The sequence below is a fragment of the Coregonus lavaretus genome (genome assembly GCF_964263955.1).
Source record: "Coregonus lavaretus genome assembly, chromosome: 1".
In the NCBI taxonomy this organism is placed as follows: Eukaryota; Metazoa; Chordata; class Actinopteri; order Salmoniformes; family Salmonidae; genus Coregonus; species Coregonus lavaretus.
In genome coordinates this window covers 64,731,395-64,757,852 of record NC_139988.1, presented here as the reverse complement: position 1 = coordinate 64,757,852, position 26,458 = coordinate 64,731,395, and the positions used below count along the sequence as shown (strand labels likewise).

General features: G+C 40.8%; 1 protein-coding gene across 1 annotated transcript in view; it reads right to left on the bottom strand.

Annotated features, from left to right (window-relative positions):
- LOC311136793 (SH3 and multiple ankyrin repeat domains protein 1-like) overlaps window positions 1-25,537 on the bottom strand; it is a gene marked incomplete at its 5' end in the record, with an annotated part of 45,260 nt that extends 19,723 nt beyond the window's left edge. The window contains 11 exons of the mRNA XM_084171074.1: window positions 104-282; window positions 1,086-1,152; window positions 1,419-1,496; window positions 1,951-2,067; window positions 9,903-9,944; window positions 10,343-10,510; window positions 10,590-10,741; window positions 10,928-11,036; window positions 11,159-11,230; window positions 11,778-11,981; window positions 25,019-25,537. Of these exons, the coding sequence (XP_084027200.1) occupies window positions 104-282; window positions 1,086-1,152; window positions 1,419-1,496; window positions 1,951-2,067; window positions 9,903-9,944; window positions 10,343-10,510; window positions 10,590-10,741; window positions 10,928-11,036; window positions 11,159-11,230; window positions 11,778-11,981; window positions 25,019-25,537 (1,707 nt within the window). The remainder of the gene's footprint in view (window positions 1-103; window positions 283-1,085; window positions 1,153-1,418; window positions 1,497-1,950; window positions 2,068-9,902; window positions 9,945-10,342; window positions 10,511-10,589; window positions 10,742-10,927; window positions 11,037-11,158; window positions 11,231-11,777; window positions 11,982-25,018) is intronic.
- Window positions 25,538-26,458: the final 921 nt, after the last annotated feature.

Below are 26,458 nucleotides of genomic sequence, written 5' to 3'. Positions count from 1 at the left end.
ACAAATCATTGCTTAAGATCTCAGAGTAACTAAAAGCATAGCTCCCCAATAAACAATGAAGTAGGAATTTCCCACTGCATCTCCATACTGTGCCTCTCAGTACCTGTCCAGGGATGGGATTGGATCTAGCAGCCTTGTTGGGCAGGGCCATGGTATCAGGCAGGGTCATGCTGTTATCACTGTTAGCACGCAGGAGGGGGTGGGGGTGAGCCATGAGGAGAGGGAGCGTGCGTGCACTCTCTCCTCTTTTGGGAGCATACTTTGGGAATTCCAGAAAGGGCACTGAGAAAAGATATTGACAGATAGGTGGGAGAGCAGTGAGGTTAGTGCAAGAGGGGGACAGAAAGAAGGAGGGAATATTGTGAGAGTGTGAACGATTACCAACCAGACCCAAGTGATTCGGATGCAAAGACAATCCACAAGCAACACGGATGGACTTGAACACCACACAACACAACCCTGAAACTGGGCAAGCAATCATCTAAAGGATCACTTGAGGTAAAAGGGATACTTCGGGATTTTGGCAATGAAGCCCTTCATGTACTTCCCCAGAGTCAGATGAGCTCATGGATACTGTTTTCATGTCTCTGCATCCAGTATGAAGGAAGTTAGAGGTAGTTTTACAGGCCAATGCTAACTAGCATTAGCGCAATGACTGGAAGTCTATAGTCTATGGTAACAGCTAGCTGTTACCATAGACTACCAGTCATTCCGCTAATACTAGTTAGCAATTGCGCTATCGCTAGTTAGCAACTTTCTTCAAACCACACAAGTTCAAGCCACATCTGAACCAACACAGAAACAAAATAGTTTGTAAAATGTCTAGGGATTAGCCTCTATTCTGATACAATGCACCACATGAAATACTATCTACCAGTGTGATAAAACAACTTAATAAGATGGCAAAAGACAACAGATGTGAGTCAAAGGTTTATTGATGAAGCAGAACATTCATACCAAACAATGCACTGCAAAGTGATTCATAGCAGACAGAACAAAATAAATACAGTAGACACTCATGCATCAAAACACACTATCAATCACTTCATAATCTGAAGAGACCCAAGTGGAGGACCAAGACTTACCTACATCTGCATCTCTGTGGTTTTTGATGATTTCCCCGATTTCAAAATGGCCTGACATTACTGCTACCTTCAAAACACAGACACATGTACACACACACACAATTACATGCAACTGTGCAACATTCCCCTAATACATGCACCAGGTACAGGTACAGTTCCCCCAAAACATTAAACACCTAATTTAATAAATGCTTTGCAAATAATACATTTATAACAAGTAACTGATGTTCAACTCAATGGTTTATTTACGTATAACAACCCTGATTACATTTGGCGTAGTCGGCTGTATAAAAAAAATTAAGAAAACTGAAAACATGAAGTTGTTATTGATACCTGAAACGGGGTTTGTCCATGCTTGTTCTTCATTTCCTTATTGGCCCCTCTGTAGAGCAGAACACGAACACAGCTTTCCTGATAGGCCAGAAAGACAGACGCTGTTTAAAGGCCCAGTGCAGTCAAAAACTTAATTTTCATTTGTTTTATATCTATTTCCACACTTTGAGGTTGGAATAATTCTGTGAAATTGTGAAAATGATGATAACCCTTTCAGTGTAAGAGCTGTTTTTAAAGACCACTTAAACCACTCCCAGACAGTCCTAGCAACATTCTTGCTTGAGTAATTGCTCTTTGCTAAGAAGCTATTTGTTTCTTTTTTATCATTTTAATTGAAAACAATCACAGTAAGGTACTTCATTGTTATCCAGAAATGATTTGATATTTCGATAAAAACGGCTGCATTGGACCTTTAACTTGATTCAGGACTAAAATATCACACAGTAATTTTGGAACTCACATACCAGTTACTTTAAGTTCAACTTTGAATGGACACAAACACTCTTTATTGCGTATTTTAAATGGTACTTACCTTATTATACAGGGCACAAATGTGAAGTGCGGTATTCCCTAAGGCATTCTGAGAAGTGGTATCTGCCCCATAAAACAGAAGGTGCTCCAGGTGCTGGGCAAAACCATTCTGGCAGGCCTTGGGGGAAGTGTGTAAAAAAAGTATCTAAAGATTACAATTATTAGCAAAATAAAATCTCAGGGGTTGTAGAAGGATCATCACGTCACAATCAATTGCAAATAAATGAAATATACAGTGTATTCGGAAAGTATTCAGACCCTTTGAATTTTTCCACATTTTATTATGTTACAGCCTTATTCTAAAAATGATGAAATTGTTTTACTCACAGGTCCTCAACTGGCAGCTTCATTAAATAGTACCTGCAAAACACCAGTCTCAACGTCAACAGTGAAGAGGTGGCCAATAAAAAGAAAAGATTAAGATGGGCAGTCTGAGATATGGCTTTTTCTTTGCAACTCTGCCTAGAAGGTCAGAATCCCGGAGTCGCCTCTTCACTGTTGACGTTGAGACTTGTGTTTTGCGGGTACTATTTAATGAAGCTGCCAGTTGAGGACCTGCGAGGCGCCTGTTTCTCAAACTAGACACTCTAATGTATTTGTCCTCTTGCTCAGTTGTGGACCGGGGCCTCCCACTCCTCTTTCTATTCTGGTTAGAGCCAGTTTGCGCTGTTCTGTGAAGGTAGTAGTATACAGCGTTGTACGAGATCTTCAGATTCTTGGCAATTTCTCGCATGGAATAACCTTCATTTCTCAGAACAAGAATAGACTGATGAGTTTCAAAATAAAGTTATTTCTTTCTGTCCATTTTTAGCCTGTAATCAAACCCACAATTGCTGATGCTCCAGATACTCAACCAGTCTCAAGAAGGCCAGTTTTACTGCTTCTTTAAATAATAATAATAATAATATGCCATTTAGCAGACGCTTTTATCCAAAGCGACTTACAGTCATGCGTGCATACATTTTTGTGTATGGGTGGTCCCGGGGATCGAACCCACTACCTTGGCGTTACAAGCGCCGTGCTCTACCAGCTGAGCTACAGAGGACCACTCTTTAATCACCACAACAGTTTTCAGCTGTACTAACATAATTGCAAAAGGGTTTTATAATGATCAATTAGCCTTTTAAAATGATAAACTTGGATTAGCAAACACAACGTGCCATTGGAACACAGGACTGATGGTTGCTGATAATGGGCCTCTATACGCCTATGTAGATATTCCATTAAAAATAAGCAGTTTCCAGCTACAATAGCCATTTACAACATTAACAATATCTACACTGTATTTCTGATCAATTTGATGTTATTTTGAAAATTGCTTTTCTTTCGAAAACAAGGACATTTCTATGTGACCCCAAACTTTTGAACGGTAGTGTACAGTGAGGGAAAAAAGTATTTGATCCCCTGCTGATTTTGTACGTATGCCCACTGACAAATACATGATCAGTCTATAATTTTAATGGTAGGTTTATTTGAACAGTGAGAGACAGAATAACAACAAAAAAATCCAGAAAAACGCATGTCAAAAATGTTATAAATTGATTTGCATTTTAAATCAGGGAAATAAGTATTTGACCCCTCTGCAAAACATGACTTAGTACTTGGTGGCAAAACCCTTGTTGGCAATCATATAGGTCAGACGTTTCTTGTAGTTGGCCACCAGGTTTGCACACATCTCAGGAGGGATTTTGTTCCACTCCTCTTTGCAGATCTTCTCCAAGTCATTAAGGTTTCGAGGCTGACGTTTGGCAACGCGAACCTTCAGCTCCCTCCACAGATTTTCTATGGGATGAAGGTCTGGAGACTGGCAGGACCTTAATGTGCTTCTTCTTGAGCCACTCCTTTGTTGCCTTGGCCGTGTGTTTTGGGTCATTGTTATGCTGGAATACACATCCACGACCCATTTTCAATGCCCTGGCTGAGGGAAGGAGGTTCCCTCCATCGTCCCTTTGATGCGGTGAAGTTGTCCTGTCCCCTTAGCAGAAAAACACCCCCAAAGCATAATTTTTCCACCTCCATGTTTGACGGTGGGGATGGTGTTCTTGGGGTCATAGGCAGCATTCCTCCTCCTCCAAACACGGCGAGTTGAGTTGATGCCAAAGAGCTCGATTTTGGTCTCATCTGACCACAACACTTTCACCCAGTTCTCCTCTGAATCATTCAGATGTTCATTGGCAAACTTCAGACGGCCCTGTATATGTGCTTTCTTGAGCAGGGGGACCTTGCGGGCGCTGCAGGATTTCAGTCCTTCACGGCGTAGTGTGTTACCAATTGTTTTCTTGGTGACTATGGTCCCAGCTGCCTTGAGATCATTGACAAGATCCTCCCATGTAGTTCTGGGCTGATTCCTCACCGTTCTCATGATCATTGCAACTCCACGAGGTGAGATCTTGCATGGAGCCCCAGGCCGAGGGAGATTGACAGGTCTTTTGTGTTTCTTCCATTTGCGAATAATCGCACCAACTGTTGTCACCTTCTCACCAAGCTGCTTGGCAATGGTCTTGTAGCCCATTCCGGCCTTGTGTAGGTCTACAATCTTGTCCCTGACATCCTTGGAGAGCTCTTTGGTCTTGGCCATGGTGGAGAGTTTGGAATCTGATTGATTGATTGCTTCTGTGGACAGGTGTCTTTTATACAAGTAACAAACGGAGATTAGGAGCACTCCCTTTAAGAGTGTGCTCCTAATCTCCGCTCGTTACCTGTATAAAAGACACCTGGGAGCCAGAAATCTTTCTGATTGAGAGGGGGTCAAATACTTATTTCCCTCATTAAAATGTAAATCAATGTATAACATTATAGACATGCGTTTTTCTGGATTTTTTTGTTGTTATTCTGTCTCTCACTGTTCAAATAAACCTACCATTAAAATTATAGACTGATCATTTCTTTGTCAGTGGGCAAACGTACAAAATCAGCAAGGGATCAAATACTTATATACATACAGTGAGGGTATACACATACATACTTTACATATAAATACAATATATACACATATCAAATAAATTATATTTCCCTTTATTACTTTCCAACCCCACCACCCCTTCCCTAATTGGAGTAAACTAGTGAACAACAACGCTTAGGCCTCTACTTCCAGCTTATACATACTATATACATTTTATGGACACAGTCAATTTTACAATAATTCTATTTTGTTTGTTTTTACTCCTGAACTTCCTCTACCCTCAACCTCTCCGATCATTTTCATGATGTCCATCTGGTTTGCTTCTACTGTATATGCCATATCTTTCTAACTGTGCTCTTTCACAAAAGCTCTCAACCTATAACCTATATACTTATTATGGACACAGTATTCTTTACATTAGTTATCTTGTTGTTATTAGTTGTTGTTAGTTGTTATTAGTCCCATCCATCTCTATTCAACACCTCCCATCTACAGTGGGGAAAAAAAGTATTTAGTCAGCCACCAATTGTGCAAGTTCTCCCACTTAAAAAGATGAGAGAGGCCTGTAATTTTCATCATAGGTACACGTCAACTATGACAGACAAAATGAGGAAAAAAAATCCAGAAAATCACATTGTGGGATTTTTTATGAATTTATTTGCAAATTATGGTGGAAAATAAGTATTTGGTCAATAACAAAAGTTTCTCAATACTTTGTTATATACCCTTTGTTGGCAATGACACAGGTCAAACGTTTTCTGTAAGTCTTCACAAGGTTTTCACACACTGTTGCTGGTATTTTGGCCCATTCCTCCATGCAGATCTCCTCTAGAGCAGTGATGTTTTGGGGCTGTCGCTGGGCAACACAGACTTTCAACTCCCTCCAAATATTTTCTATGGGGTTGAGATCTGGAGACTGGCTAGGCCACTCCAGGACCTTGAAATGCTTCTTACGAAGCCACTCCTTCGTTGCCCGGGCGGTGTGTTTGGGATCATTGTCATGCTGAAAGACCCAGCCACGTTTCATCTTCAATGCCCTTGCTGATGGAAGGAGGTTTTCACTCAAAATCTCACGATACAAGGCCCCATTCATTCTTTCCTTTACACGGATCAGTCGTCCTGGTCCCTTTGCAGAAAAACAGCCCCAAAGCATGATGTTTCCACCCCCATGCTTCACAGTAGGTATGGTGTTCTTTGGATGCAACTCAGCATTCTTTGTCCTCCAAACACGACGAGTTGAGTTTTTACCAAAAAGTTCTATTTTGGTTTCATCTGACCATATGACATTCTCCCAATCCTCTTCTGGATCATCCAAATGCACTCTAGCAAACTTCAGACGGGCCTGGACATGTACTGGCTTAAGCAGGGGGACACGTCTGGCACTGTAGGATTTGAGTCCCTGGCGGCGTAGTGTGTTACTGATGGTAGGCTTTGTTACTTTGGTCCCAGCTCTCTGCAGGTCATTCACTAGGTCCCCCCGTGTGGTTCTGGGATTTTTGCTCACCGTTCTTGTGATCATTTTGACCCCACGGGGTGAGATCTTGCGTGGAGCCCCAGATCGAGGGAGATTATCAGTGGTCTTGTATGTCTTCCATTTCCTAATAATTGCTCCCACAGTTGATTTCTTCAAACCAAGCTGCTTACCTATTGCAGATTCAGTCTTCCCAGCCTGGTGCAGGTCTACAATTTTGTTTCTGGTGTCCTTTGACAGCTCTTTGGTCTTGGCCATAGTGGAGTTTGGAGTGTGACTGTTTGAGGATGTGGACAGGTGTATTTTATACTGATAACAAGTTCAAACAGGTGCCATTAATACAGGTAACGAGTGGAGGACAGAGGAGCCTCTTAAAGAAGAAGTTACAGGTCTGTGAGAGCCAGAAATCTTGCTTGTTTGTAGGTGACCAAATACTTATTTTCCACCATAATTTGCAAATAAATTCATTAAAAATCCTACAATGTGATTTTCTGGATTTTTTTCCTCTCAATTTCTCTGTCATAGTTGACGTGTACCTATGATGAAAATTACAGGCCTTTCTCATCTTTTTAAGTGGGAGAACTTGCACAATTGGTGGCTGACTAAATAATTTCCCCCCCCACTGTATCTCTTAACACATCCATATTGGATTTCTATTCATCATATATTTTTCAACTGTACTGTGATGTTTCACAAAAGTTCTGAACCCTTCTAGTCTCATTGTTTCTACAGATCGTAATTTGAAAATAAACATTTTTGCTAAAAGTATTATTATATTATTGATCGATTGACTATTACTTTTCAGATCATCCAGTAGTGCTATCTGCAGGGTTAGCGCCAGGTAAATATTGCAATCCTTCAGCCATTCCTGGACCTGTGTCCAAAAACAAGCTACAAACGGACAGTACCAAAACAAATTATCTAATGGTTCTGTCTCTTCACAGCAAAATCTACAGAGCTGGGAAGATTGTATCCCCCATATAAATAACATTCTATTGGTAGCAACAATTTTGTATAATAATTAAAATTGAAAAATTATACGTTTTGAATTTTGCGTATCAGTTCATAAACACTAATCCATGGAATCGGTACGTCAAAAATCTCTTCCCAACTATTTTGCAATCTATATGGGACGGCTGTCGATCCTTTGGTCCTTAAATGAAACTGGTATACTTTTTTATTTATCACAATTTTCTTTAACCAATTATATTCTTTAATGCAGGGCCGACAGACAAGTTCCTTACTTTTCCCCCCTTCCACTTTCCTCTTCCATTTTTGTGGTAATGCTACAATTATTTGGTTGTAATTTTGGGTAGGGCAGACATTGCCATATGTTTTTGTTAGCTGCATGTGCGACATAACTCCACCAGTCCTACCTATGATATAATTTACGAAGATTATACCTTTTTAAAACATTTTTTCTAAAAATAATGTTTTTTAATCAATTAGTATATTTCAGTTTAACCACAATATTGGTTGCATTATTTGTTCTGTCGTTTCTGGAGGATTTAATTGAAATTGCAACCAACTTTCTATGGCTTGTTTTAGAAATAGTGATATTTGGGAGATTATTTCCTTTTCAAATAACTGAAAGTGCGAGGTTGTAATCTGAATAAAGGGAAAAAGGCCATTCTTGAACATAGGGTGAGACAATCTTACTAATTTGCTAGAGAACCAGTTCGGATATAAGTATAACTTTTGTATGACTGAAGCTTTTAGTGATAGGTCTAATGCTTTAATAGTTAATCATTTCTGTCCTCCAAATTCATATTCATTATATAAATAGGCCCGTTTAATTTTGTCTGGCTTGCCGTTCCAAATAACATGGAATATTTTTTTATCATATAATTTAAACAACTGTTCGCTAGGCGTAGGCAAGACCATAAGCAAATAGGTAAACTGGGATAATACTAAAGAGTTAAATCCGGGTGATTTTTCCACAAATAGACATGTATTTACCTTTCCATGGTAGCAAGATCTTATCTATTTTTGCTAACTTTCTATAAAAATGTATTGGAGTGAGATCATTTATTTCATTTGGGATATGTATTCCGAGTATATCCACATCACCATCAGACCATTGTATTGGTAAACTACATGGTAATGTAAAAATTGTATTTTTTAGTGATCCAATACATAATATAGTACATTTATCATAATTTGGTTGTAATCCAGAGAGGTTAGAAAATTAATCTAGATCCTCTATGAGGCTATGGAGGGATTCAAGTTGTGGATTTAAAAGAAAACATGAATCATCAGCGTACAATGACACCTTTGCTTTTAAGCCCTGGATTTCTAATCCCTTGATATTATTGTTGGATCTGATTTTAATAGCTAACATTTCGATGGCCATAATAAATAGATATGCAAATAGTGGACAACCTTGTTTTACTCCTCTTGACAGTTTAAAACTTTAGGAGAAATAGCCATTATGTACTATTTTACACCTAGGGTTACTATACATGATTTTAACCCATTGTATAAGAGATTCTCCAAAATTGAAAAGCTCCGGCATTTATATATAAACTCCAGTCATACTTTTTTTCAAAGTCTGCTATGAATAGCAGGCCTGGTTTCCCAGATTTTTCATAGTGTTCTATTGTTTCCAGTACTTGCCTTATATTATCTCCAATGTATCGTCCATGTAAAAAACCTGTCTGATTAGAATGAATAATGTCCGACAATACCTTTTTAATTCTATGCGCTATACATTTTGCTAGAATTTTTGCACCGCAACACTGAAGTGTAAGGGGCCTCCAAATGTTTAAATGGACTGGATCTTTATATTTTCCACTTGTATCCTGTTTCAGTAATAATGAAATTAGACCTTCTTCTTGAGTGTCTGATAATCTATATTTACATAGGAGTGGTTAAAACATGCTAATAACGGTCCTCTGAGTATATCAAAAAAGGTTTGGTATACCTCGACTGGTATGCCATCCAACCCTGGAGTTTTCCCGGACTTAAAGTCTTTAATTGCATCCAGAAGTTCATCCTCTGTAATTTCACCTTCACATGAGTCTTTCTGTATGGCTGTTAATTTTACATTATCAATAGAAAGAAAATCGCTACAATTAGCTTCAGTTAGAGGAGATGGGGGCGACTGAAACGAAAACATATGCTTAAAGTACTTTGCTTCCTCCTTCAAAATATAATTTGGTGAATCAAGGGTGACTCCGTCATTTGTAACCAGTTTCAGTAAATTATTTTTGGTAGTATTTCTATGTTGAAGATTAAAAAATAATTTGGTGCATTTTCCCCATATTCCATCCAGTTTGGTTTATTTTCTATAATATATTACACTTGATCTTTATTGAATAAGTTTCTCAATTTCTTTTGGTTTTTCCTCTAATGTATTCTGAGCCACTATGTTACAGTTTTTATTGCTATCTATCTGTTCTGTTAGACCTTCTATTTCCTTTGTTAGTATGGACTCTTTTGACCTAAATTGCTTTTGAGTACTGAATTGCATGGCCTCTAAAGGCACATTTAAAAGTGTCCCATACAATGATCCTAAGTGTTACTCTTCCCGCAACTTCATGACTTAAATGGAAGTATTAATGGATTACATGATGAGTACCTTGTGTATTTCTTGCATTCCAAATTCCTCTTCATCCCTGAGCTATGGAGAGAAAGGAAGAGGGGAGGAAAGGGAATGAATGGAAAGAGATGAGTGAGAGTATTTCTCAATGGAGGAGAAAGGAGAGTAGAGAAAGAGGGGTGAAATGTTGAAGACATGAACAGGACAGGAGACTGAAAGTAAAGTAAAAACCTAATGTACTATATCAACGTATGATAATACACAGAAGACGAAAATACATATAAAATGAATAGACATAAAAACAACAGTATACATGTTGTCTCCCACGAATGATCCAGCACCCCCCCCCCCCCCCCCCCCCTCCTGTCTGAGATATCGTGCGTGACGATCATACGGAAGGAGACCATTCTATTTTTGGGGGAAATTGATCTGCGGGCCTGCAAAAGGGCCGTCCCTGCTTTAGACAGCCAGACGGATACCTGGTGAGACTCCTCCCAGCCGTTTTCATCCCTCACTCCCAGTCTGGCCCTGTAGTAGAGTAGGGTCTCGCAGCAGGAAGTGTCGCCACCTATCAGCACTGAGTGGTACAGCGGGGTCAGGCTACATCGGTCTTTGTAGTCAGGAGACGCTCCCAGGGACAGTAGAGCCTGGCAAGGATGGAGAAAATACAAGTTTATTGAATCCATGATGTGTGTGGTGTGTGTGTGTGTGTGGAGTCCTAGTTACCAGCAGCGCAACGTGATTGTGTGCCCTGACAGCCTTGTGTACAGCTGTCAGTCCATCTCTGGTTCTAAAGTCGACATGGGCCCCACCCTGAACGAGCGCCCTGATCCCCTCCACTGTCATACCAGATTGGACCGCCACAGACAGAGGGGACTCTGAAGAGGAGGGAGAGAAAGAAAGGAGGGAGGGGGAAATGGAGGACCATGAAGAGAGGGCGGGAGCAAAGAAAGAGTTTGAGATTTAAGGGGGTTGTCAATATCTAAACTGATCATTTGACATTTGACTGAAAGCAGTGTCAGAGTCATGCAGTGGCAACCCTATCAAGCTAGTTTTCAACTCACCTCCATTGCCAGGGTCATGGTAGTTTGGGTCGAGGCCTTTGTCCAGGACCTTTGACATCTTATCTAATGATCCACTCGAAATGTAGTCCATGAACTTTTTCAGACTTGCCTGCAAGGGAAGATGTTCACTGGACAATATAAACATTGGTCTGCCATAAACATTCATTTCCATAGCTGTATATGTTTCACCTACAAAGGGACATAAACATATTATAATAACATAGGAAGTACCTTCGTGTGCAGTTTAGTAAGTAGTTTTTCATCCAGGTTTGTTTGTTTGTATACCCTGGTCTTGTACCTAAACTGTGGAACAGAAAATATTTGCAGTAAAAGCAAATATTTAAAACCATCTGAAGGATAAAAACCACATTGTTTTCATACTCCTGGCTCCAACAATGCCTAATCTAAACACTGTAGTGCCTCTGGAACAAAAACTCTAGCCCTGACCGCTTACATATTTGGAACCCCACCCAGGTCATAAACACTTGCAACAGACACACCACCAGAGGGCATCCTAATATCAGTGCATGGGTATCACTGTCCTGTATATTGCTTTTACAATAGGTGGAGCTCCACAGTGAAAAATCTAAGCACTGCAAAACCACTAAAAAACTAATGTATATCAATACATCTATAAGAAGTCTGTTTTTCTCCTACAAACTGGTTAAGGTTGAGGTAAAATCCATGCATATCAAGTCAGTTAAAGAAAATGCAATGAAAATCTGACTTGGGGGCAGCCCACTAGTCTTAGTGAGATTTAAATGCACATCCTGAAAAGCCTCAATCTAAATAGGATCAACATATTATTACTGCTTCACTCTCTAACATCCAGTGTCTCCCATCAAAATACCTCCAGGTAAGGCACCCCTTTCTCAAAGGACTGTGGGTAGTCACGGAGGCAGCGCTCCTCCTCCAGGAACATGGCGTCTCGTCCCTCTCCGGCGGGCTGGAAGAGGCCGTAGTTGTAGATGTCCCACAGTGGCTCGTTCAGCGAACAGACGACCTGCTGCTTGGCGCTCCACACCGTGAAGTCAGGGTCAAACTGCAGACACCTCTGACAAAGGTAGGAGATGAGAGACAGCACAGTGGAGAGTTAATAAGCATGAGATCTTGAGTGTATTATTTTCAAGGTGGTGTGTGTGTGTGTGTGTGTGTGTGTGTGTGTGTGTGTGTGTGTGTGTGTGCGTGTGAGTGTTGGATGGAAGGAAGGAGTGCGGCAAAGGTGAGTTCTACATTTTAAATGCCATTTGATTTGACTGTAAGGTGTATGATTAGCTTGACACACAATTTGTTATCCAAATCTAAAGCATCATGGCAGTTAATTATAACATTGTGACATTTTAGCAACGAGGCTGTATTAATGGCTCTTGATTGACAAGAGTTTGTTTTAAAAGTAGACGTAGCAAGTAATTTATGGAAATTGGTTTCGCCTTTCTATCGATGCCCCTTTACTGGTCTCATTGAAAACGGACAATAATCATGCTTACTCTACTTGAAATAAACAAATAATCTAACTGATACAAACTATTGAACATCAAATGTGCTCATTCGCTGTAAAGCTACTGATTCACTATCACCATTCTGACTCATTTGAATACAAATGAAATGTGTGTAAATTATTAATCAGTTGCCATGTCTATTAACATCTAACAAGATTCAACACACACACAATAAGACTCAATAATTACTAGGCCCAGAGTACAACACTCACTCTGTCAACTAAACCAATTATCTGCCTATGCCATAACCCTAGACCTGCATTGCAATCAATGGAAGACAGAGATTTTCTTCATAAACTTCTTTGGAGGATAAAGCGCTTTTCCCCCCACACATTTACATTTTAGTCATTTAGCAGACGCTCTTATCCAGAGCAACTTACAGTTAGTGAGTGCATACATTTTCATACTGGCCCCATGTGGGAATCAAACCCACAACCCTGGAGTTGCAAGCGCCATGCTTTACCAGCTGAGCTACATGGGGCACATGTCTGTGTTTGATACACTAGAGGCTTTCTGATCACAATGGACAATGTCTTTGATGTTTTTATATGCATCTGGTAACTTTGCACTAATTCGATTTTACGCTGATGTTTATGGAGTCTATTTCCATATAATTCTTTATTAAAAAACATTTGGGACAACATTTTCTATAGTTTTCTCCCCCTCTGCCTATCCGTTTGATACTGTAGCCAACACCACTGGCATGGCAACAAGATCATTAGAGGAGCAAGGCACCCGTTGCCGTAGCAATGCCGTCCCTTGGAGGTAATACCTGAGTGTGTGTGTGTTTCTCTGTGTGTGTGTATGCAAGACGTATGGTGTGTGTGTGTTTGTGTGTGATTCCTGGGAGAGAGCAGAGCTTCAGAAAGTATTCACACTCATTTACTTTTTCCACATTTTGTTGTGTTACAGCCTGAATTTAAAATGGATCAAATAGAGATTTTTTGTCACTGGCCTACACACAATACCACATAACGTCAAAGTGGAATTATGTTATTCAAAATGTTTATAAATTAATAGAAAATGAAAAGCTGAAATGTCTTGAGTCAATAAGTATTCAACCCCTTTGTTATGGCAAGCCTAAATAAGCTCAGGAGTAAAATGTGCTTAACAAGTCACATAATACGTTGCATGGACTCACTCTGCGTGCAATAATAGTGTTTAACCTCATTGAATACCACATTCATGAATGGCAAAAAAAGACAGGAAAAAAAAACATCATAAGGAACAAGGTTTTGAAGTGTCTGTCCCTATATCTAGTAGCTATAAGAAAGCTCAGGAAATATATACAGTGCCTTCAGAAAGTATTCAGTCCCCTTGACTCTTTCCATATTTTATAAAGTTACAGCCTTATTCTAAAATGTATTAAATTGTTTTTTTCCCCTCATCAATCTACACACAATACCCCATAATGACGAAGCAAAAACAGGTTTTTATAAGTTTTTGCTAATTTATAAAAAATACAAAACTGAAATATAACATTTACATAAGTATTCAGACCCTTTACTCAGTACTTTGTTGAAGCACCTTTGACAGCGATTACAGCATCGAGTCTTCTTGGGTAAGACGCTACAAGCTTGGCACACCTGTATTTGGGGGGTTTCTCCCATTCTTCTCTGCAGATCCTCTCAAGCTCTGTCAGGTTGGATGGAGAGCAATGCTGCACAGCTTTTTTCAAGTCTCTCATTCTTCACCGTAGGGATGGTGCCAGGTTTCCTCCAGACGTGACGCTAGGCATTCAGGCCAAAGAGTTCAATCTTGGTTTCATCAGACCAGAGAATCCTGTTTCTCATGGTTGAGAGTCTTTAGGTGCCTTTTGGCAAACTCCAAGCAGGATGTCATGTGCCTTTTACTGAGGAATTGCTTCCGTCTGGCCAATACCATGAAGGCCTGATTGGGTGAGTGCTGCAGAGATGGTTGTCCTTCTGGAAGGTTCTCCCATCTCCACAGAGGAACCCTAGAGGAATCGGGTTCGTGGTCACCTCCCTGACCAAGGCCCTTCTCCCCCGATTGCTCAGTTTGGCCGGGCGGCCAGGTCTAGGAAGTCTTGGTGGTTCCAAACTTCTTCCATGGAAAATTCCTTCGACCTCATGGCTTGGTTTTTGCTCTGACATGCACTGTCAACTGTGGGACCTTATATAGACAGGTGTGTGCCTTTCCAAATCATGACCAATCAATTGAAATTACCACTGGTGGACTCCAATCAAGTTGTAGAAACATCTCAAGGATGATCAATGTAAACAGGATGCACCTGAGCTCAATTTCGAGTCTCATAGCAAAGGGTCTGAATACTTATGTAAATAAGGTATTTCTGTTTAGATTTTTAATACATTTGCAAACATTTCTAAAAACCTGTTTTCGCTTTGTCTGTCATTATGGAGTATTGTGTGTAGATTGCTGAGAATTTGTTTTTTTAAATCAATTTTAGAATAAGGTGGTAACGTAACAAAATGTGGAAAAAGTCAAGTGGTCTGAATACTTTCCAAAGGCACTGTATATATATATATATAATTTTTTTTTTTGCACATATTTAACCACTTCTTTTTGTTGACACAAAACTACAGTGGCTTGCGAAAATATTCACCTGATAGAAGAATTTGGTAAATTAATAATGACTAATTATTACACCCTGAAGCTGTGTGAAAAGTGTTAGAATCATAAGACTATAAACTGATAATATGTGTAGCTTAGTTAGAAGTACAATGAGGCTGTCAGAATATTGTGAGAACGGCGATAACTGAGGAATGCAGGGAGTAAACTATGATAAGAACATATGTGGGTGACCTGATGGTCAGGAGAGCAGTTTTCTAGTGGAAAACTACAGCCCGCCTAAGGCGGGGTGGGATTTTTTTGAATGACGTGTGTGTATAAAAGGAATGTACCACCATTTTGTTTCAGAACGTTCTCATGAATAAAGCCTGATGATTGTATGCGAGGCTGCTTGGTCTGATTATTAGAGATGTACAACCTCTGGAACTTACAGACTGAGTAATAAGTTCATTTTTGAAACATTGAGATCGAAATTCTCATAACATCACCCCTCTTGGCATTTTTCCTATTTTGTTGCCTTACAATCTGGAATTAAAATTGATTTTTTAAAACTTGAGCGTGCATAACTATTCACCCCCCCAAAGTCAATACTTTGTAGAGCCACCTTTTGCAGCAATTACAGCTGCAAGTCTCTTGGGGTATGTCTCTACAAGCTTGGCACATCTAGCTGGGAATTTTGCCCATTCTTCAAGGCAAAACTGCCCCAGCTCCTTCAAGTTGGAGTACAGCAATCTTTAAGTCATACCACAGATTCTCAATTGGATAGACATTCCCAGACATTTAAATGTTTACCCTTAAACCACTTGAGTGTTGCTTTAGCAGTATGCTTAGGGTCATTGTCCTGCTGGAAGGTGAACCTCTGTCCCAGTCTCAAATCTCTGGAAGACTGAAACAGGTTTCCCTCAAGAATTTCCCTGTATTTAGTGCCATCCATCATTCCTTCAATTCTGACCAGTTTCCCAGTCCCTGCTGATGAAAAACATCCCCACAGCATGATGCTGCCACCACCATGCTTCACTGTGGGGATGGTGTTCTTGGGGTGATGAGAGGTGTTGGGTTTGCGCCAGACATAGCATTTTCCTTTATGGCCAAAAAGCTCAATTTTAGTGTCATCTGACCAGAGTACCTTCTTCCATATGTTTGGGGAGTCTCCCACATGCCTTTTGGCGAACACCAAACGTGTTTGCTTATTATTTTCTTTAAGCAATGGCTTTTTTCTGGCCACTCTTCCGTGAAGCCCAGCTCTGTGGAGTGTATGGCTTAAAGTGGTCCTATGGACAGATACTCCAATCTCCGCTGTGGAGCTTTGCAGCTCCTTCAGGGTTATCTTTGGTGTCTTTGTTGCCGCTCTGATTAATGCCCTCCTTGCCTGGTCCGTGAGTTTTGGTGGGCGGCCCTCTCTTGGCAGGTTTGTTGTGGTGCAATATTCTTTCCATTTTTAAAATAATGGATTTAATGGTGCTGATTGGGATGTTCAAAGTTTCGGATATTTTTTTATAACCCAACTCTGATCTGTACTTCTCCACAACTTTGTACCTGACCTGTTTGGAGAGCTCCTTGGTCTTCTTGGTGCAGCTTGCTTGGTGGTGCCCCCTACTTAGTGATGTTGCAGACTCTGGGGCCTTTCAGAACAGGTGTATATATACAGATCATGTGACACTTAGATTGCACACAGGTGGACTTTATTTAACTAATTATATGACTTCTGACGGTAATTGGTTGCACCAGATCTTATTTAGGGGCTTCATAGCAAAGGGTGTGAATACATATGCACGCACCACTTTTCCGTTATTTATTTTTTAGGATTTTTTGAAACGTATTTTTTTTTATTTCACTTCACCAATTTGGACTATTTTGTGTATGTCCATTACATGAAATCCAAATAAAAATCAATTTAAATTACAGGTTTTAATGCAACAAAATAGGAAAAACGCCAAGGGGGATGAATACTTTTGCAAGGCACTGTACCTCCATACAGTACTTCCATTATTTTTTATGGGTTACCTTCAGATGAGTCCTGTGACACTTGTGGGGGTCGTATAGCAAAATGGAGAACACCATCGTGTTCGTAATAGTTTGTAGACCAAACCGGTTAGACGCTACAGACATTTCCGTAAAAATACTGATTTTCGGGATGTCTAATGATCTGACAAACACCGCTGTAGCTCGGTCACCTCCCACCGCAGATGCAGAAGGCCGACATAGGCGGATCTCTAGTTTAAACTGACGGATTTTGATGGTTACTTAGATTGACGCACAGGTTCGTCAATAGACTCTTAAGGAGTAACATGATTTCTTTATGACTACCTCATCTCTGTACCCCACACATACAATTTTCTGTAACTCGCTCACTCCAGTGAATTTCAAACACAGATTCAACCAGAAAGACCGGGGAGGTTTTCCAATAAAGAAGGGCAACTTTTGAGCATGGTGAAGTTACAATAATAATAAAAACAGACGCTTTTATCCAAAGTGACTTACAGTCATGCGTGCATACATTTTTGTGTATGGGTTGTCCCGGGGATCGAACCCACTACCCTGGTGTTACAAGCGCCGTGCTCTACCAGCTGAGCTACAGAGGACCACTTTATTAATTACACTTTGGATGGTGTATCAATACACCCAGTCACTACAAAGATACAGGCGTCCTTACAAACGCAGTTGCCGGAGAGGAAGGAAACCAAAACCAAAGTTTAATGGCTGTGATAGGAGTAAACTGAGGATGGATCAACAACATTGTAGTTACTCCACAATACTAACCTAATTGACAGAGTGAAAAGAAGGAAGCTTGTACAGATTAAAAATATTCCAAAACATGCATCCTGGTTGCAACAAGTCACTAAAGTAATACTTCAACAAATGTGGCAAAGCAATTAACTTTTTGACCTGCATACAAAGTCTTATGTTTGGGGCAAATCCAATACAACACATTAATGAGTACCATTCTCCATACTTTCAAGCATAGTGGTGGCTGCATCATGTTATGGTTATGCTTGTAATCGTTAAGGATTGGGTGTTTTTCAGAATAAAAAATAAACGGAATGGAACTAAGCACAGGCAAAATCCTAGAGGAAAACCTGGTTCAGTCTGCTTTCCACCAGACACTGGGAGATAAATTCACCTTTCAGCAGGACAATAACCAAAACACGTGGCTAAATCTACACTGGAATTGCTTACCAAGAAGATAGTGAATGTTCCTGAGTGGCCGAGTTACAGTTTTGACTTAAATCTGCTTGAAGAATTTGTTTACATCCGTTAGTGAGCATTTCTCCTTTGCCAAGATAATTCTTCCACCTAACAGGTGTGGCATATCAAGAAGCTGATTAAACAGCATGATCATTACACAGGTGCACCTTGTGCTGGAGACAATAAAAGGACACTCTAAAATGTGCAGTTTTGTCACACAACACAATGCCACATATGTCTCAAGTTTTGAGGACGCGTGTAATTGGCATGCTGACTGCAGGAATGTCTACCAAAGCAGTTGCCTGAGAATTGAATGTTCATTTCTCTACCATAAGCCCCCTTCAACGTTGTTTTAGAGAATTTGGCAGTATGTCCAACCGGCCTCACAACCGCAGACCACGTATAACCAGTGTTGGAAAAAGTATCCAATTGTCATACTTGAGTAAAAGTAAAGTTACCCTAATAGAAAATGACTCAAGTAAAAGTAAAAGTCACCCAGTAAAATACTACTTGAGTAAAAGCCTGAAAGTATTTTGTTTAAAATATACTTAAGTATCAAAAGTAAATGTAATTTCTAAAATATACTTAAGTATCAAAAGTAAAAGCATAAACCATTTCAAAGTCCTTATATTAAGCAAACCAGATGGCAGCATTTTCTAGTTTTTTTTTACATTTATGGATAGCCAGGGGCACACTCCAACATTCAGACATCATTTATAAATGAAGCATGTGAGTTTAGTGAGTCCACCAGATCAGAGTGAGTAGGGATGACCAGGGATGTTCTGTGAGTGAATTGTGTCAATTGTACCATTTTCCTGTCCTGCTAAGCATTCAAAATGTAACAAGAACTTTTGGGTGTTGAGGAAAATGTATGGAGCATAGAGTACAATATTTTCTTAAGGAATGTAGTGAAGTAATATTTTAAGGAGTCAAAAAATAAATAGTGAAGTACAGATATCCCTCCAAAAACGACTTAAGTAGTAATTTCAAGTATTTTTACTTAAGTACATTACACCACTGCATGTAACCACGCCAGCCCAGGACCTCCACTTCCGACTTCTTCACCTCTGGGATCGTCTGAGACCAGCCACCCGGACAGCTGATGAAACTGTTGTGTTCTTCACCTCCGGGATTGTCTGAGACCAGCCACCCGGACAGCTGATGAAACTGTGGGTTTGCACAACCAAAGAATTTCTGCACAAACTGTCAGAAACCATCTCAGGGAAGCTAATCTGTATGCTCAACGTCCTCACCAGGATTTTGACCTGACTGCAGTTCGGCATCGTAACTGACTTCAATGGGCAAATGCTCACCTTCGATGGCCACTGGCACGCTGGAGAAGTGTGCTCTTCACAGATTAATCTTGGTTTCAACTGGACCTGGCAGATGGCAGACAGCGTCTATGACATCGTTGTGAACAGAGTGCCCCATGGTGTCGTTGGGGTTATGGTATGGGCAGGCATAAGCTACGGACAACGAACACAATTGCATTTTTCGATGGCTATTTCAATGCACAGAGATACCGTGATGAGATCCTGAGGCCCATTGTTGTGCCATTCATTCCCCGCCATCACCTCATGTTTCAGCATGATAATGCACGGCCCCATGTCGCAAGGATCTGTACACAATTCCTGGAAGCTGAACATTTCCCAGTTTTTCCATGGCCTGCATAATCACAAGACATGTCAACCATTGAGCATGTTTGGGATGCTCTGTATTGACATGTACGACCGCGTGTTCCAGTTCCTGCCAATATCCAGCAACTTTGCACAGCCATTGAAGAGGAGTGGGACAACATTCCACAGGCCACAATCAACAGCCTGATCAACTATGCGAAAGAGATGTGTCGCGCTGCATGAGGCAAATGGTGGTCATACCAGACTGGTTTTCTGATCCACGCCCCTTCCTATCTTTTAAGGTATCTGTGACCAACAGATGCATATCTGTATTCCCAGTCATGTGAAATCCATAGATTAGGGCCTAATTAATTAATTTCAATTAACTGATTTCCTTATATGAACTGTAACTCATTAAAATCGTTGAAATTGTCCCCCGCACATTGACTCTGTGCCGGTACCCCCTGTATATAGCCTCGCTATTGTTATTTTACTGCTGCTCTTTAATTATTTGTTCGTTTTATTTTTAATTTTTTTTTAGGTATTCTTTCTTAAAACTGCATTGTTGGTTAAGATCTTGTATGCACACCCGTTGTATTCGGGAATATGTGACAAATAAAATGATATTTGATTTGACATGCCGTTTATAGTTTTGTTCAGTGTACAATCCAGGTGTGTAAGACACTTACTCGGACACTTACATTTACCCAGAAAGACTCACAGCTGTAATCGCTGCTGAAGGTGATTCTAACATGCATTGACTCAGGGGTGTAAATACTTACACTACCGGTCAAAAGTTTTAGAACACCTACTCGTTCAAGGGTCTTTATTTATTTTTTTACTATTTTCTACATTGTAGAATAATAGTGAAGACATCAAAACTATGAAATAACACATATGGTATCATGTAGTAACCAAATAAAGTGTTAAACTAATCAAAATATATTTGATATTTGAGATTCTTCAAATAGCCACCCTTTGCCTTGATGACAGCTTTGCATTCTTGGTATTCTCTCAACCAACTTCATGAGGTAGTCACCTGGAATGCATTTCAATTAACAGGTGTGCCTTGTTAAAAGTTCATTTGTGGAATTTCTTTCCTTCTTAATGTGTTTGAGCCAATCAGTTGTGTTGTGACAAGGTAGCCCATATTATGGCAAGAACAGCTCAAATAAGCAAAGAGAAACGACAGTCCATCATTACTTTAAGACATGAAGGTCAGTCAATACAGAACATTAAAATAGCCAGTCGCAAAAAACATTAAGCGTTATGATGAAACTGGCTCTCATGAGGACTGCCACAGGAATGGAAGACCCAGAGTTACCTCTGCTGCAGAGGATAAGTTCATTAGAGTTACCAGTCTCTGAAATTGCAGCCCAAATAATTGCTTCACAGAGTTCAAGTAACAGACACATCTCAACATCAACTGTTCAGAGAAGACTGTGTGAATCAGGCTTTCATGGTTGAATTGTTGCAAAGACACCACTACTAAAGGACACCAATAAGAAGAAGAGACTTTCTTGGGCCAAGGAACACGAGCAATGGACATTAGACCGTTGGAAATTTGTCCTTTGGTCTGGAGTCCAAATTTGAGATTTTTGGTTCAAACCGGCGTGTATAAGGAGACGCGGTGTGGGTGAACGGATGATCTCTGCATGTGTTTTTCCCACCGTAAAGCATGGAGGAGGATATGTTATGGTGTGGGGGTGCTTTGCTGGTTACAATGTCTGTGATTTATTTAGAATTCAAGGAACACTTAACCAGCATGGCTACCACAGCATTCTGCAGCGATACGCCATCCCATCTGGTTTGGGCTTAGTGGGACTATCATTTGTTTTTCAACAGGACAATGACCCAACACACCTCCAGGCTGTGTAAGGGCTATTTTACCAAGAAGGAGAGTGATGGAGTGCTACATCAGATGACCTGGCCTCCACAATCCCCTGACCTAAACCAAATTGAGATGATTTGGGATGAGTCAGACCGCAGAGTGAAGAAAAAGCAGCCAACAAGAGCTCAGCATATGTGGGAACTCCTTCAAGACTGTTGGAAAATCATTCCAGGTGAAGCTGGTTGAGAGAATGCCAAGAGTGTGCAAAGCTGTCATCAAGGCAAAGTGTGGCTATTTCAAGAATCTCAAATATAAAATATACTTTGATTTGTTTAACACTTTTTTTGGTTACTACATTATTCCATACAGTGGGGAGAACAAGTATTTGATACACTGCCGATTTTGCAGGTTTTCCTACTTACAAAGCATGTAACGGAATCTAAAACAAAAATCCAGAAAATCACATTGTATGATTTTTAAGTAATTAATTTGCATTTTATTGCATGACATAAGTATTTGATCACCTACCAACCAGTAAGAATTCCGGCTCTCACAGACCTGTTAGTTTTTCTTTAAGAAGCCCTCCTGTTCTCCACTCATTACCTGTATTAACTGCACCTGTTTGAACTCGTTACCTGTATAAAAGACACCTGTCCACACACTCAATCAAACAGACTCCAACCTCTCCACAATGGCCAAGACCAGAGAGCTGTGTAAGGACATCAGGGATAAAATTGTAGACCTGCACAAGGCTGGGATGGGCTACAGGACAATAGGCAAGCAGCTTGGTGAGAAGGCAACAACTGTTGGCGCAATTATTAGAAAATGGAAGAAGTTCAAGATGACGGTCAATCACCCTCGGTCTGGGGCTCCATGCAAGATCTCACCTCGTGGGGCATCAATGATCATGAGGAAGGTGAGGGATCAGCCCAGAACTACACGGCAGGACCTGGTCAATGACCTGAAGAGAGCTGGGACCACAGTCTCAAAGAAAACCATTAGTAACACACTACGCCGTCATGGATTAAAATCCTGTAGCGCACGCAAGGTCCCCCTGCTCAAGCCAGCGCATGTCCAGGCCCGTCTAAAGTTTGCCAATGACCATCTGGATGATCCAGAGGAGGAATGGGAGAAGGTCATGTGGTCTGATGAGACAAAAATAGAGCTTTTTGGTCTAAACTCCACTCGCCGTGTTTGGAGGAAGAAGAAGGATGAGTACAACCCCAAGAACACCATCCCAACCGTGAAGCATGGAGGTGGAAACATCATTCTTTGGGGATGCTTTTCTGCAAAGGGAACAGGATGACTGCACCGTATTGAGGGGAGGATGGATGGGGCCATGTATTGCGAGATCTTGGCCAACAACCTCCTTCCCTCAGTAAGAGCATTGAAGATGGGTCTTGGCTGGGTCTTCCAGCATGACAACGACCCAAAACACACAGCCAGGGCAACTAAGGAGTGGCTCCGTAAGAATCATCTCAAGGTCCTGGAGTGGCCTAGCCAGTCTCCAGACCTGAACACAATAGAAAATCTTTGGAGGGAGCTGAAAGTCCGTATTGCCCAGCGACAGCCCCGAAGGATGTATGGAGGAGTGGGCCAAAATCCCTGCTGCAGTGTGTGCAAACCTGGTCAAGACCTACAGGAAACTTATGATCTACAGGAAACTTCTGCTTTTCTGATGTATCAAATACTTATGTCATGCAATAAAATGCAAATTAATTACTTAAAAATCATACAATGTGATTTTCTGGATTTTTGTTTTAGATTTCGTCTCTCACAGTTGAAGTGTACCTATGATAAAAATTACAGACCTCTACATGCTTTGTAAGTAGGAAAACCTGCAAAATCGGCAGTGTATCAAATACTTGTTCTCCCCACTGTATGTGTTATTTCATAGTTTTGATGTCTTCACTATTATTCTACAATGTAGAAAATAGTCAAAATAAAGAAAAACCCTTGAATGAGTAGGTGTTAAAACTTTTGACCGGTAGTGTATGAGTGTGACACTTCTACCCCTCATTCTGTTGTTTCTGACAGGGTTCTTCTGGGATGCTCTCAGCAGCTGTCCTCATTACATTGAAGATAGCATTGTTCAGACATAAACTACTGAGAGATTTATCAATGTACAGAGATGTATGTTGTAGTGTTGGGGGAAAAAATCGATACAGTTATACATTGGGATATTATTTTTCACGATATATCACAATATTATTGTTGACAATATCGCAATAATATTTTTGCGCTACTCGGCTGTACCTGCACCAAAGCTCCAGTATTTTTTATTTAAAGTTTGTTCGCAATCTTCTTTTTAAATAGTGAGCCAATTTGTTTTCAGCATGACTGATCAAAACACATTTTCTCATGGGCTCAATCTTGTCCCTCTGTGGCAGACATATGGTGAGCAATATGTTTGGAACATCGAATTGCAATAAAATCGCAGTTTCAAATCGCAATACTTATAGAATTGTGAGAATCGCAATACATATCATATCGGCACCAATGTATCATGATAATATCGTAACGTGAAGTCCCTGGCAATTCTCAGCCCAGGTATGTTGTTTGTGACCTTGATCCCCCTCTTTTTGCCTATTCATTGCTCTTTTTGTGTCTCCCTTTCTAATATCCTGCGCTTCTCTCTCTCTCTCTCTCTCTCTCTCGTTCTCTCTCTTTCAGCATCCACTCCACTCCATTCCCTCATTCTCTCCATCCCCCTCTAATTTTGAACAATTATATTTCCTGTGCGAGGTACTGTAAGTTGTTTGTTGGGCTGGGGAGTGGGTAGCGGGCGGTCTAGGATGCCCCGTGAGTGATGGTGCTCTAAGACCAAGACACCAAAGGCCCTCTTGGTGTTTACGCCCTCCTCAAACTCATTAAAACTCTATTAGATCATTAGCAATTACTGTTATATTGAGGGCAGATCAGCTGACATGTAGAACAGTTGGGAATGTTCTGGGAATTGGAGTACGGAGAAGAATCATAACGGGGGAGGGGTTAACAAAGGGCACCCATTCTCACCAGAAATGACGCTACAGTATATGGAGTGAGGGGGTTGGCCAATTCTCACCCACAATCACATGCAGTACTGAGAAAGCATCTATAGCTGCAAATCATTGCTAACTTTATTGAGAAGTGAGAACACTGTCAATTACTTTGGATTATTAAGTGAGCTGTGTTTAGCACTTGCATGTAATCCAACCTGAGTCAAGTCTCCAAAGATTTCTGTTCTTCATAGATTCATAACCCATGTGAAAGAGATGGTTGTTCTGAATGTAGTATGGTTCCCCTCAGGATTGATCTCTGGCCTGGGCTTGGCTGTTACACTGTATGTATCTAATGATAGTAATGTAAGAAGTATATAATAACAGCTTGACATACTTGTACTTAGCAGTACCATGAAACATGCACCTACTGTCTGTTTGATGTCAGGGATTCCAATGCGGAACACCATCATGGTCAGGTGAGTGTCCTCTATGGGTGCCACTGTGGTCATACTGCGCTCCATGTGAGCTCGTCTCTTCTGGGTCTGAGTGGACGGGGCCGGGTGATACTGCTGCTGATTGGCTGGGATGAGATGGTGTTGCTGCTTATGGGGGGCCTGGTTGGATGTATAGGGGATGCCTCTATTTCTTGGATTGGCTAGTCTCAGTGTCCGGTCTCCTCTCTGTCTTCCAACCACAATGGCAGAGGGTTTACTTCCCTCCCATTTACCGTCGCGTGATTGTCTGCCTCCCTTTATCTCCATCTCTTCGAGCCCTTCTATCCCTCCATTCTCCTTCTCTCTACTCTCCCCCTTTCTGTTCTCTCGTCCCTGCTCCTCTTCCTCTTCCTCATCCTCCCCATACTTGTCGTCCTCCCCGGGATAATAGTGTTTGCTATTTCCCAGCATCCTTTGCTGTGCAGGGTCACTGCAGAGAGGGCCAGGTGACATTGCTGTCGTGGCAACGTGACATGGTTGTCCCGTGCGACATTGTCTTCACCCCAAAAAACATGCTGTGGAGGAGAGAGGGTAAGGGGTTAAACAAATGGCTAATTAACACATTGACTGATAACACTCAAATCAACACATTTCTCAAACTGTGAGAAAATAAATGAATGCATAAAATGTAAAGCATTTGGCATTAACAGTAGCATAGGCATATGCAATAGAAGTAATAACTCATTGGTGACATTGGTTTCTCACATAGCCTAGGTGAATGAGTGCTGGTCCACATTTTCCATTTTGCTGTCGGGAATACATGGGGGAATACAGCTGATGAAAGACGGCCTATATATAAACTCTATGAATATTTGGAGGTTCATTGCAGGAGAGAGAGGACAAGCAGTTTAGTATTGAAAATGGTCAAGAGCTTTGTGCTTCGTTTTTTAATGGTATAGTTCTATTGTTTTCTCTAGTGAAACTAACAGCAAGTTGCCCAGTTCAATCTGGCTGTCCTTTCATGAGCATTTGGCTGAGAAAGCCCTCCATATGCTTTGTGCTGGTTTCACTATGTGGCGTAGTCTGGGTACAGTGCCTGCCATCATGCAGAGTTGGATCATGTCCAAAAAATTTCTTACTGATGATGGATGAAGTTGGGATTCCCCACTGCCTTATTGGCAGTTTTGAGGTCGGAATTGAAAATGAAGGCGGTGAATCTGTAGACTCCAACGGATAGACGAAGCTCAATAAAACATCCCATGAGACCACAGGGACAGTATTAATGTTAGACTAGTAGCAGGCAAACTAACACAGAAGGCCTGCTTCTGGAAAGCTCATGATGTTTTAAGAATTACAGACATGAAAAAAGCGCAGACACATCACTCACATAGGTGACGTGGCAAACATGATAGATAGGGTCTAGTGTTTTGAACC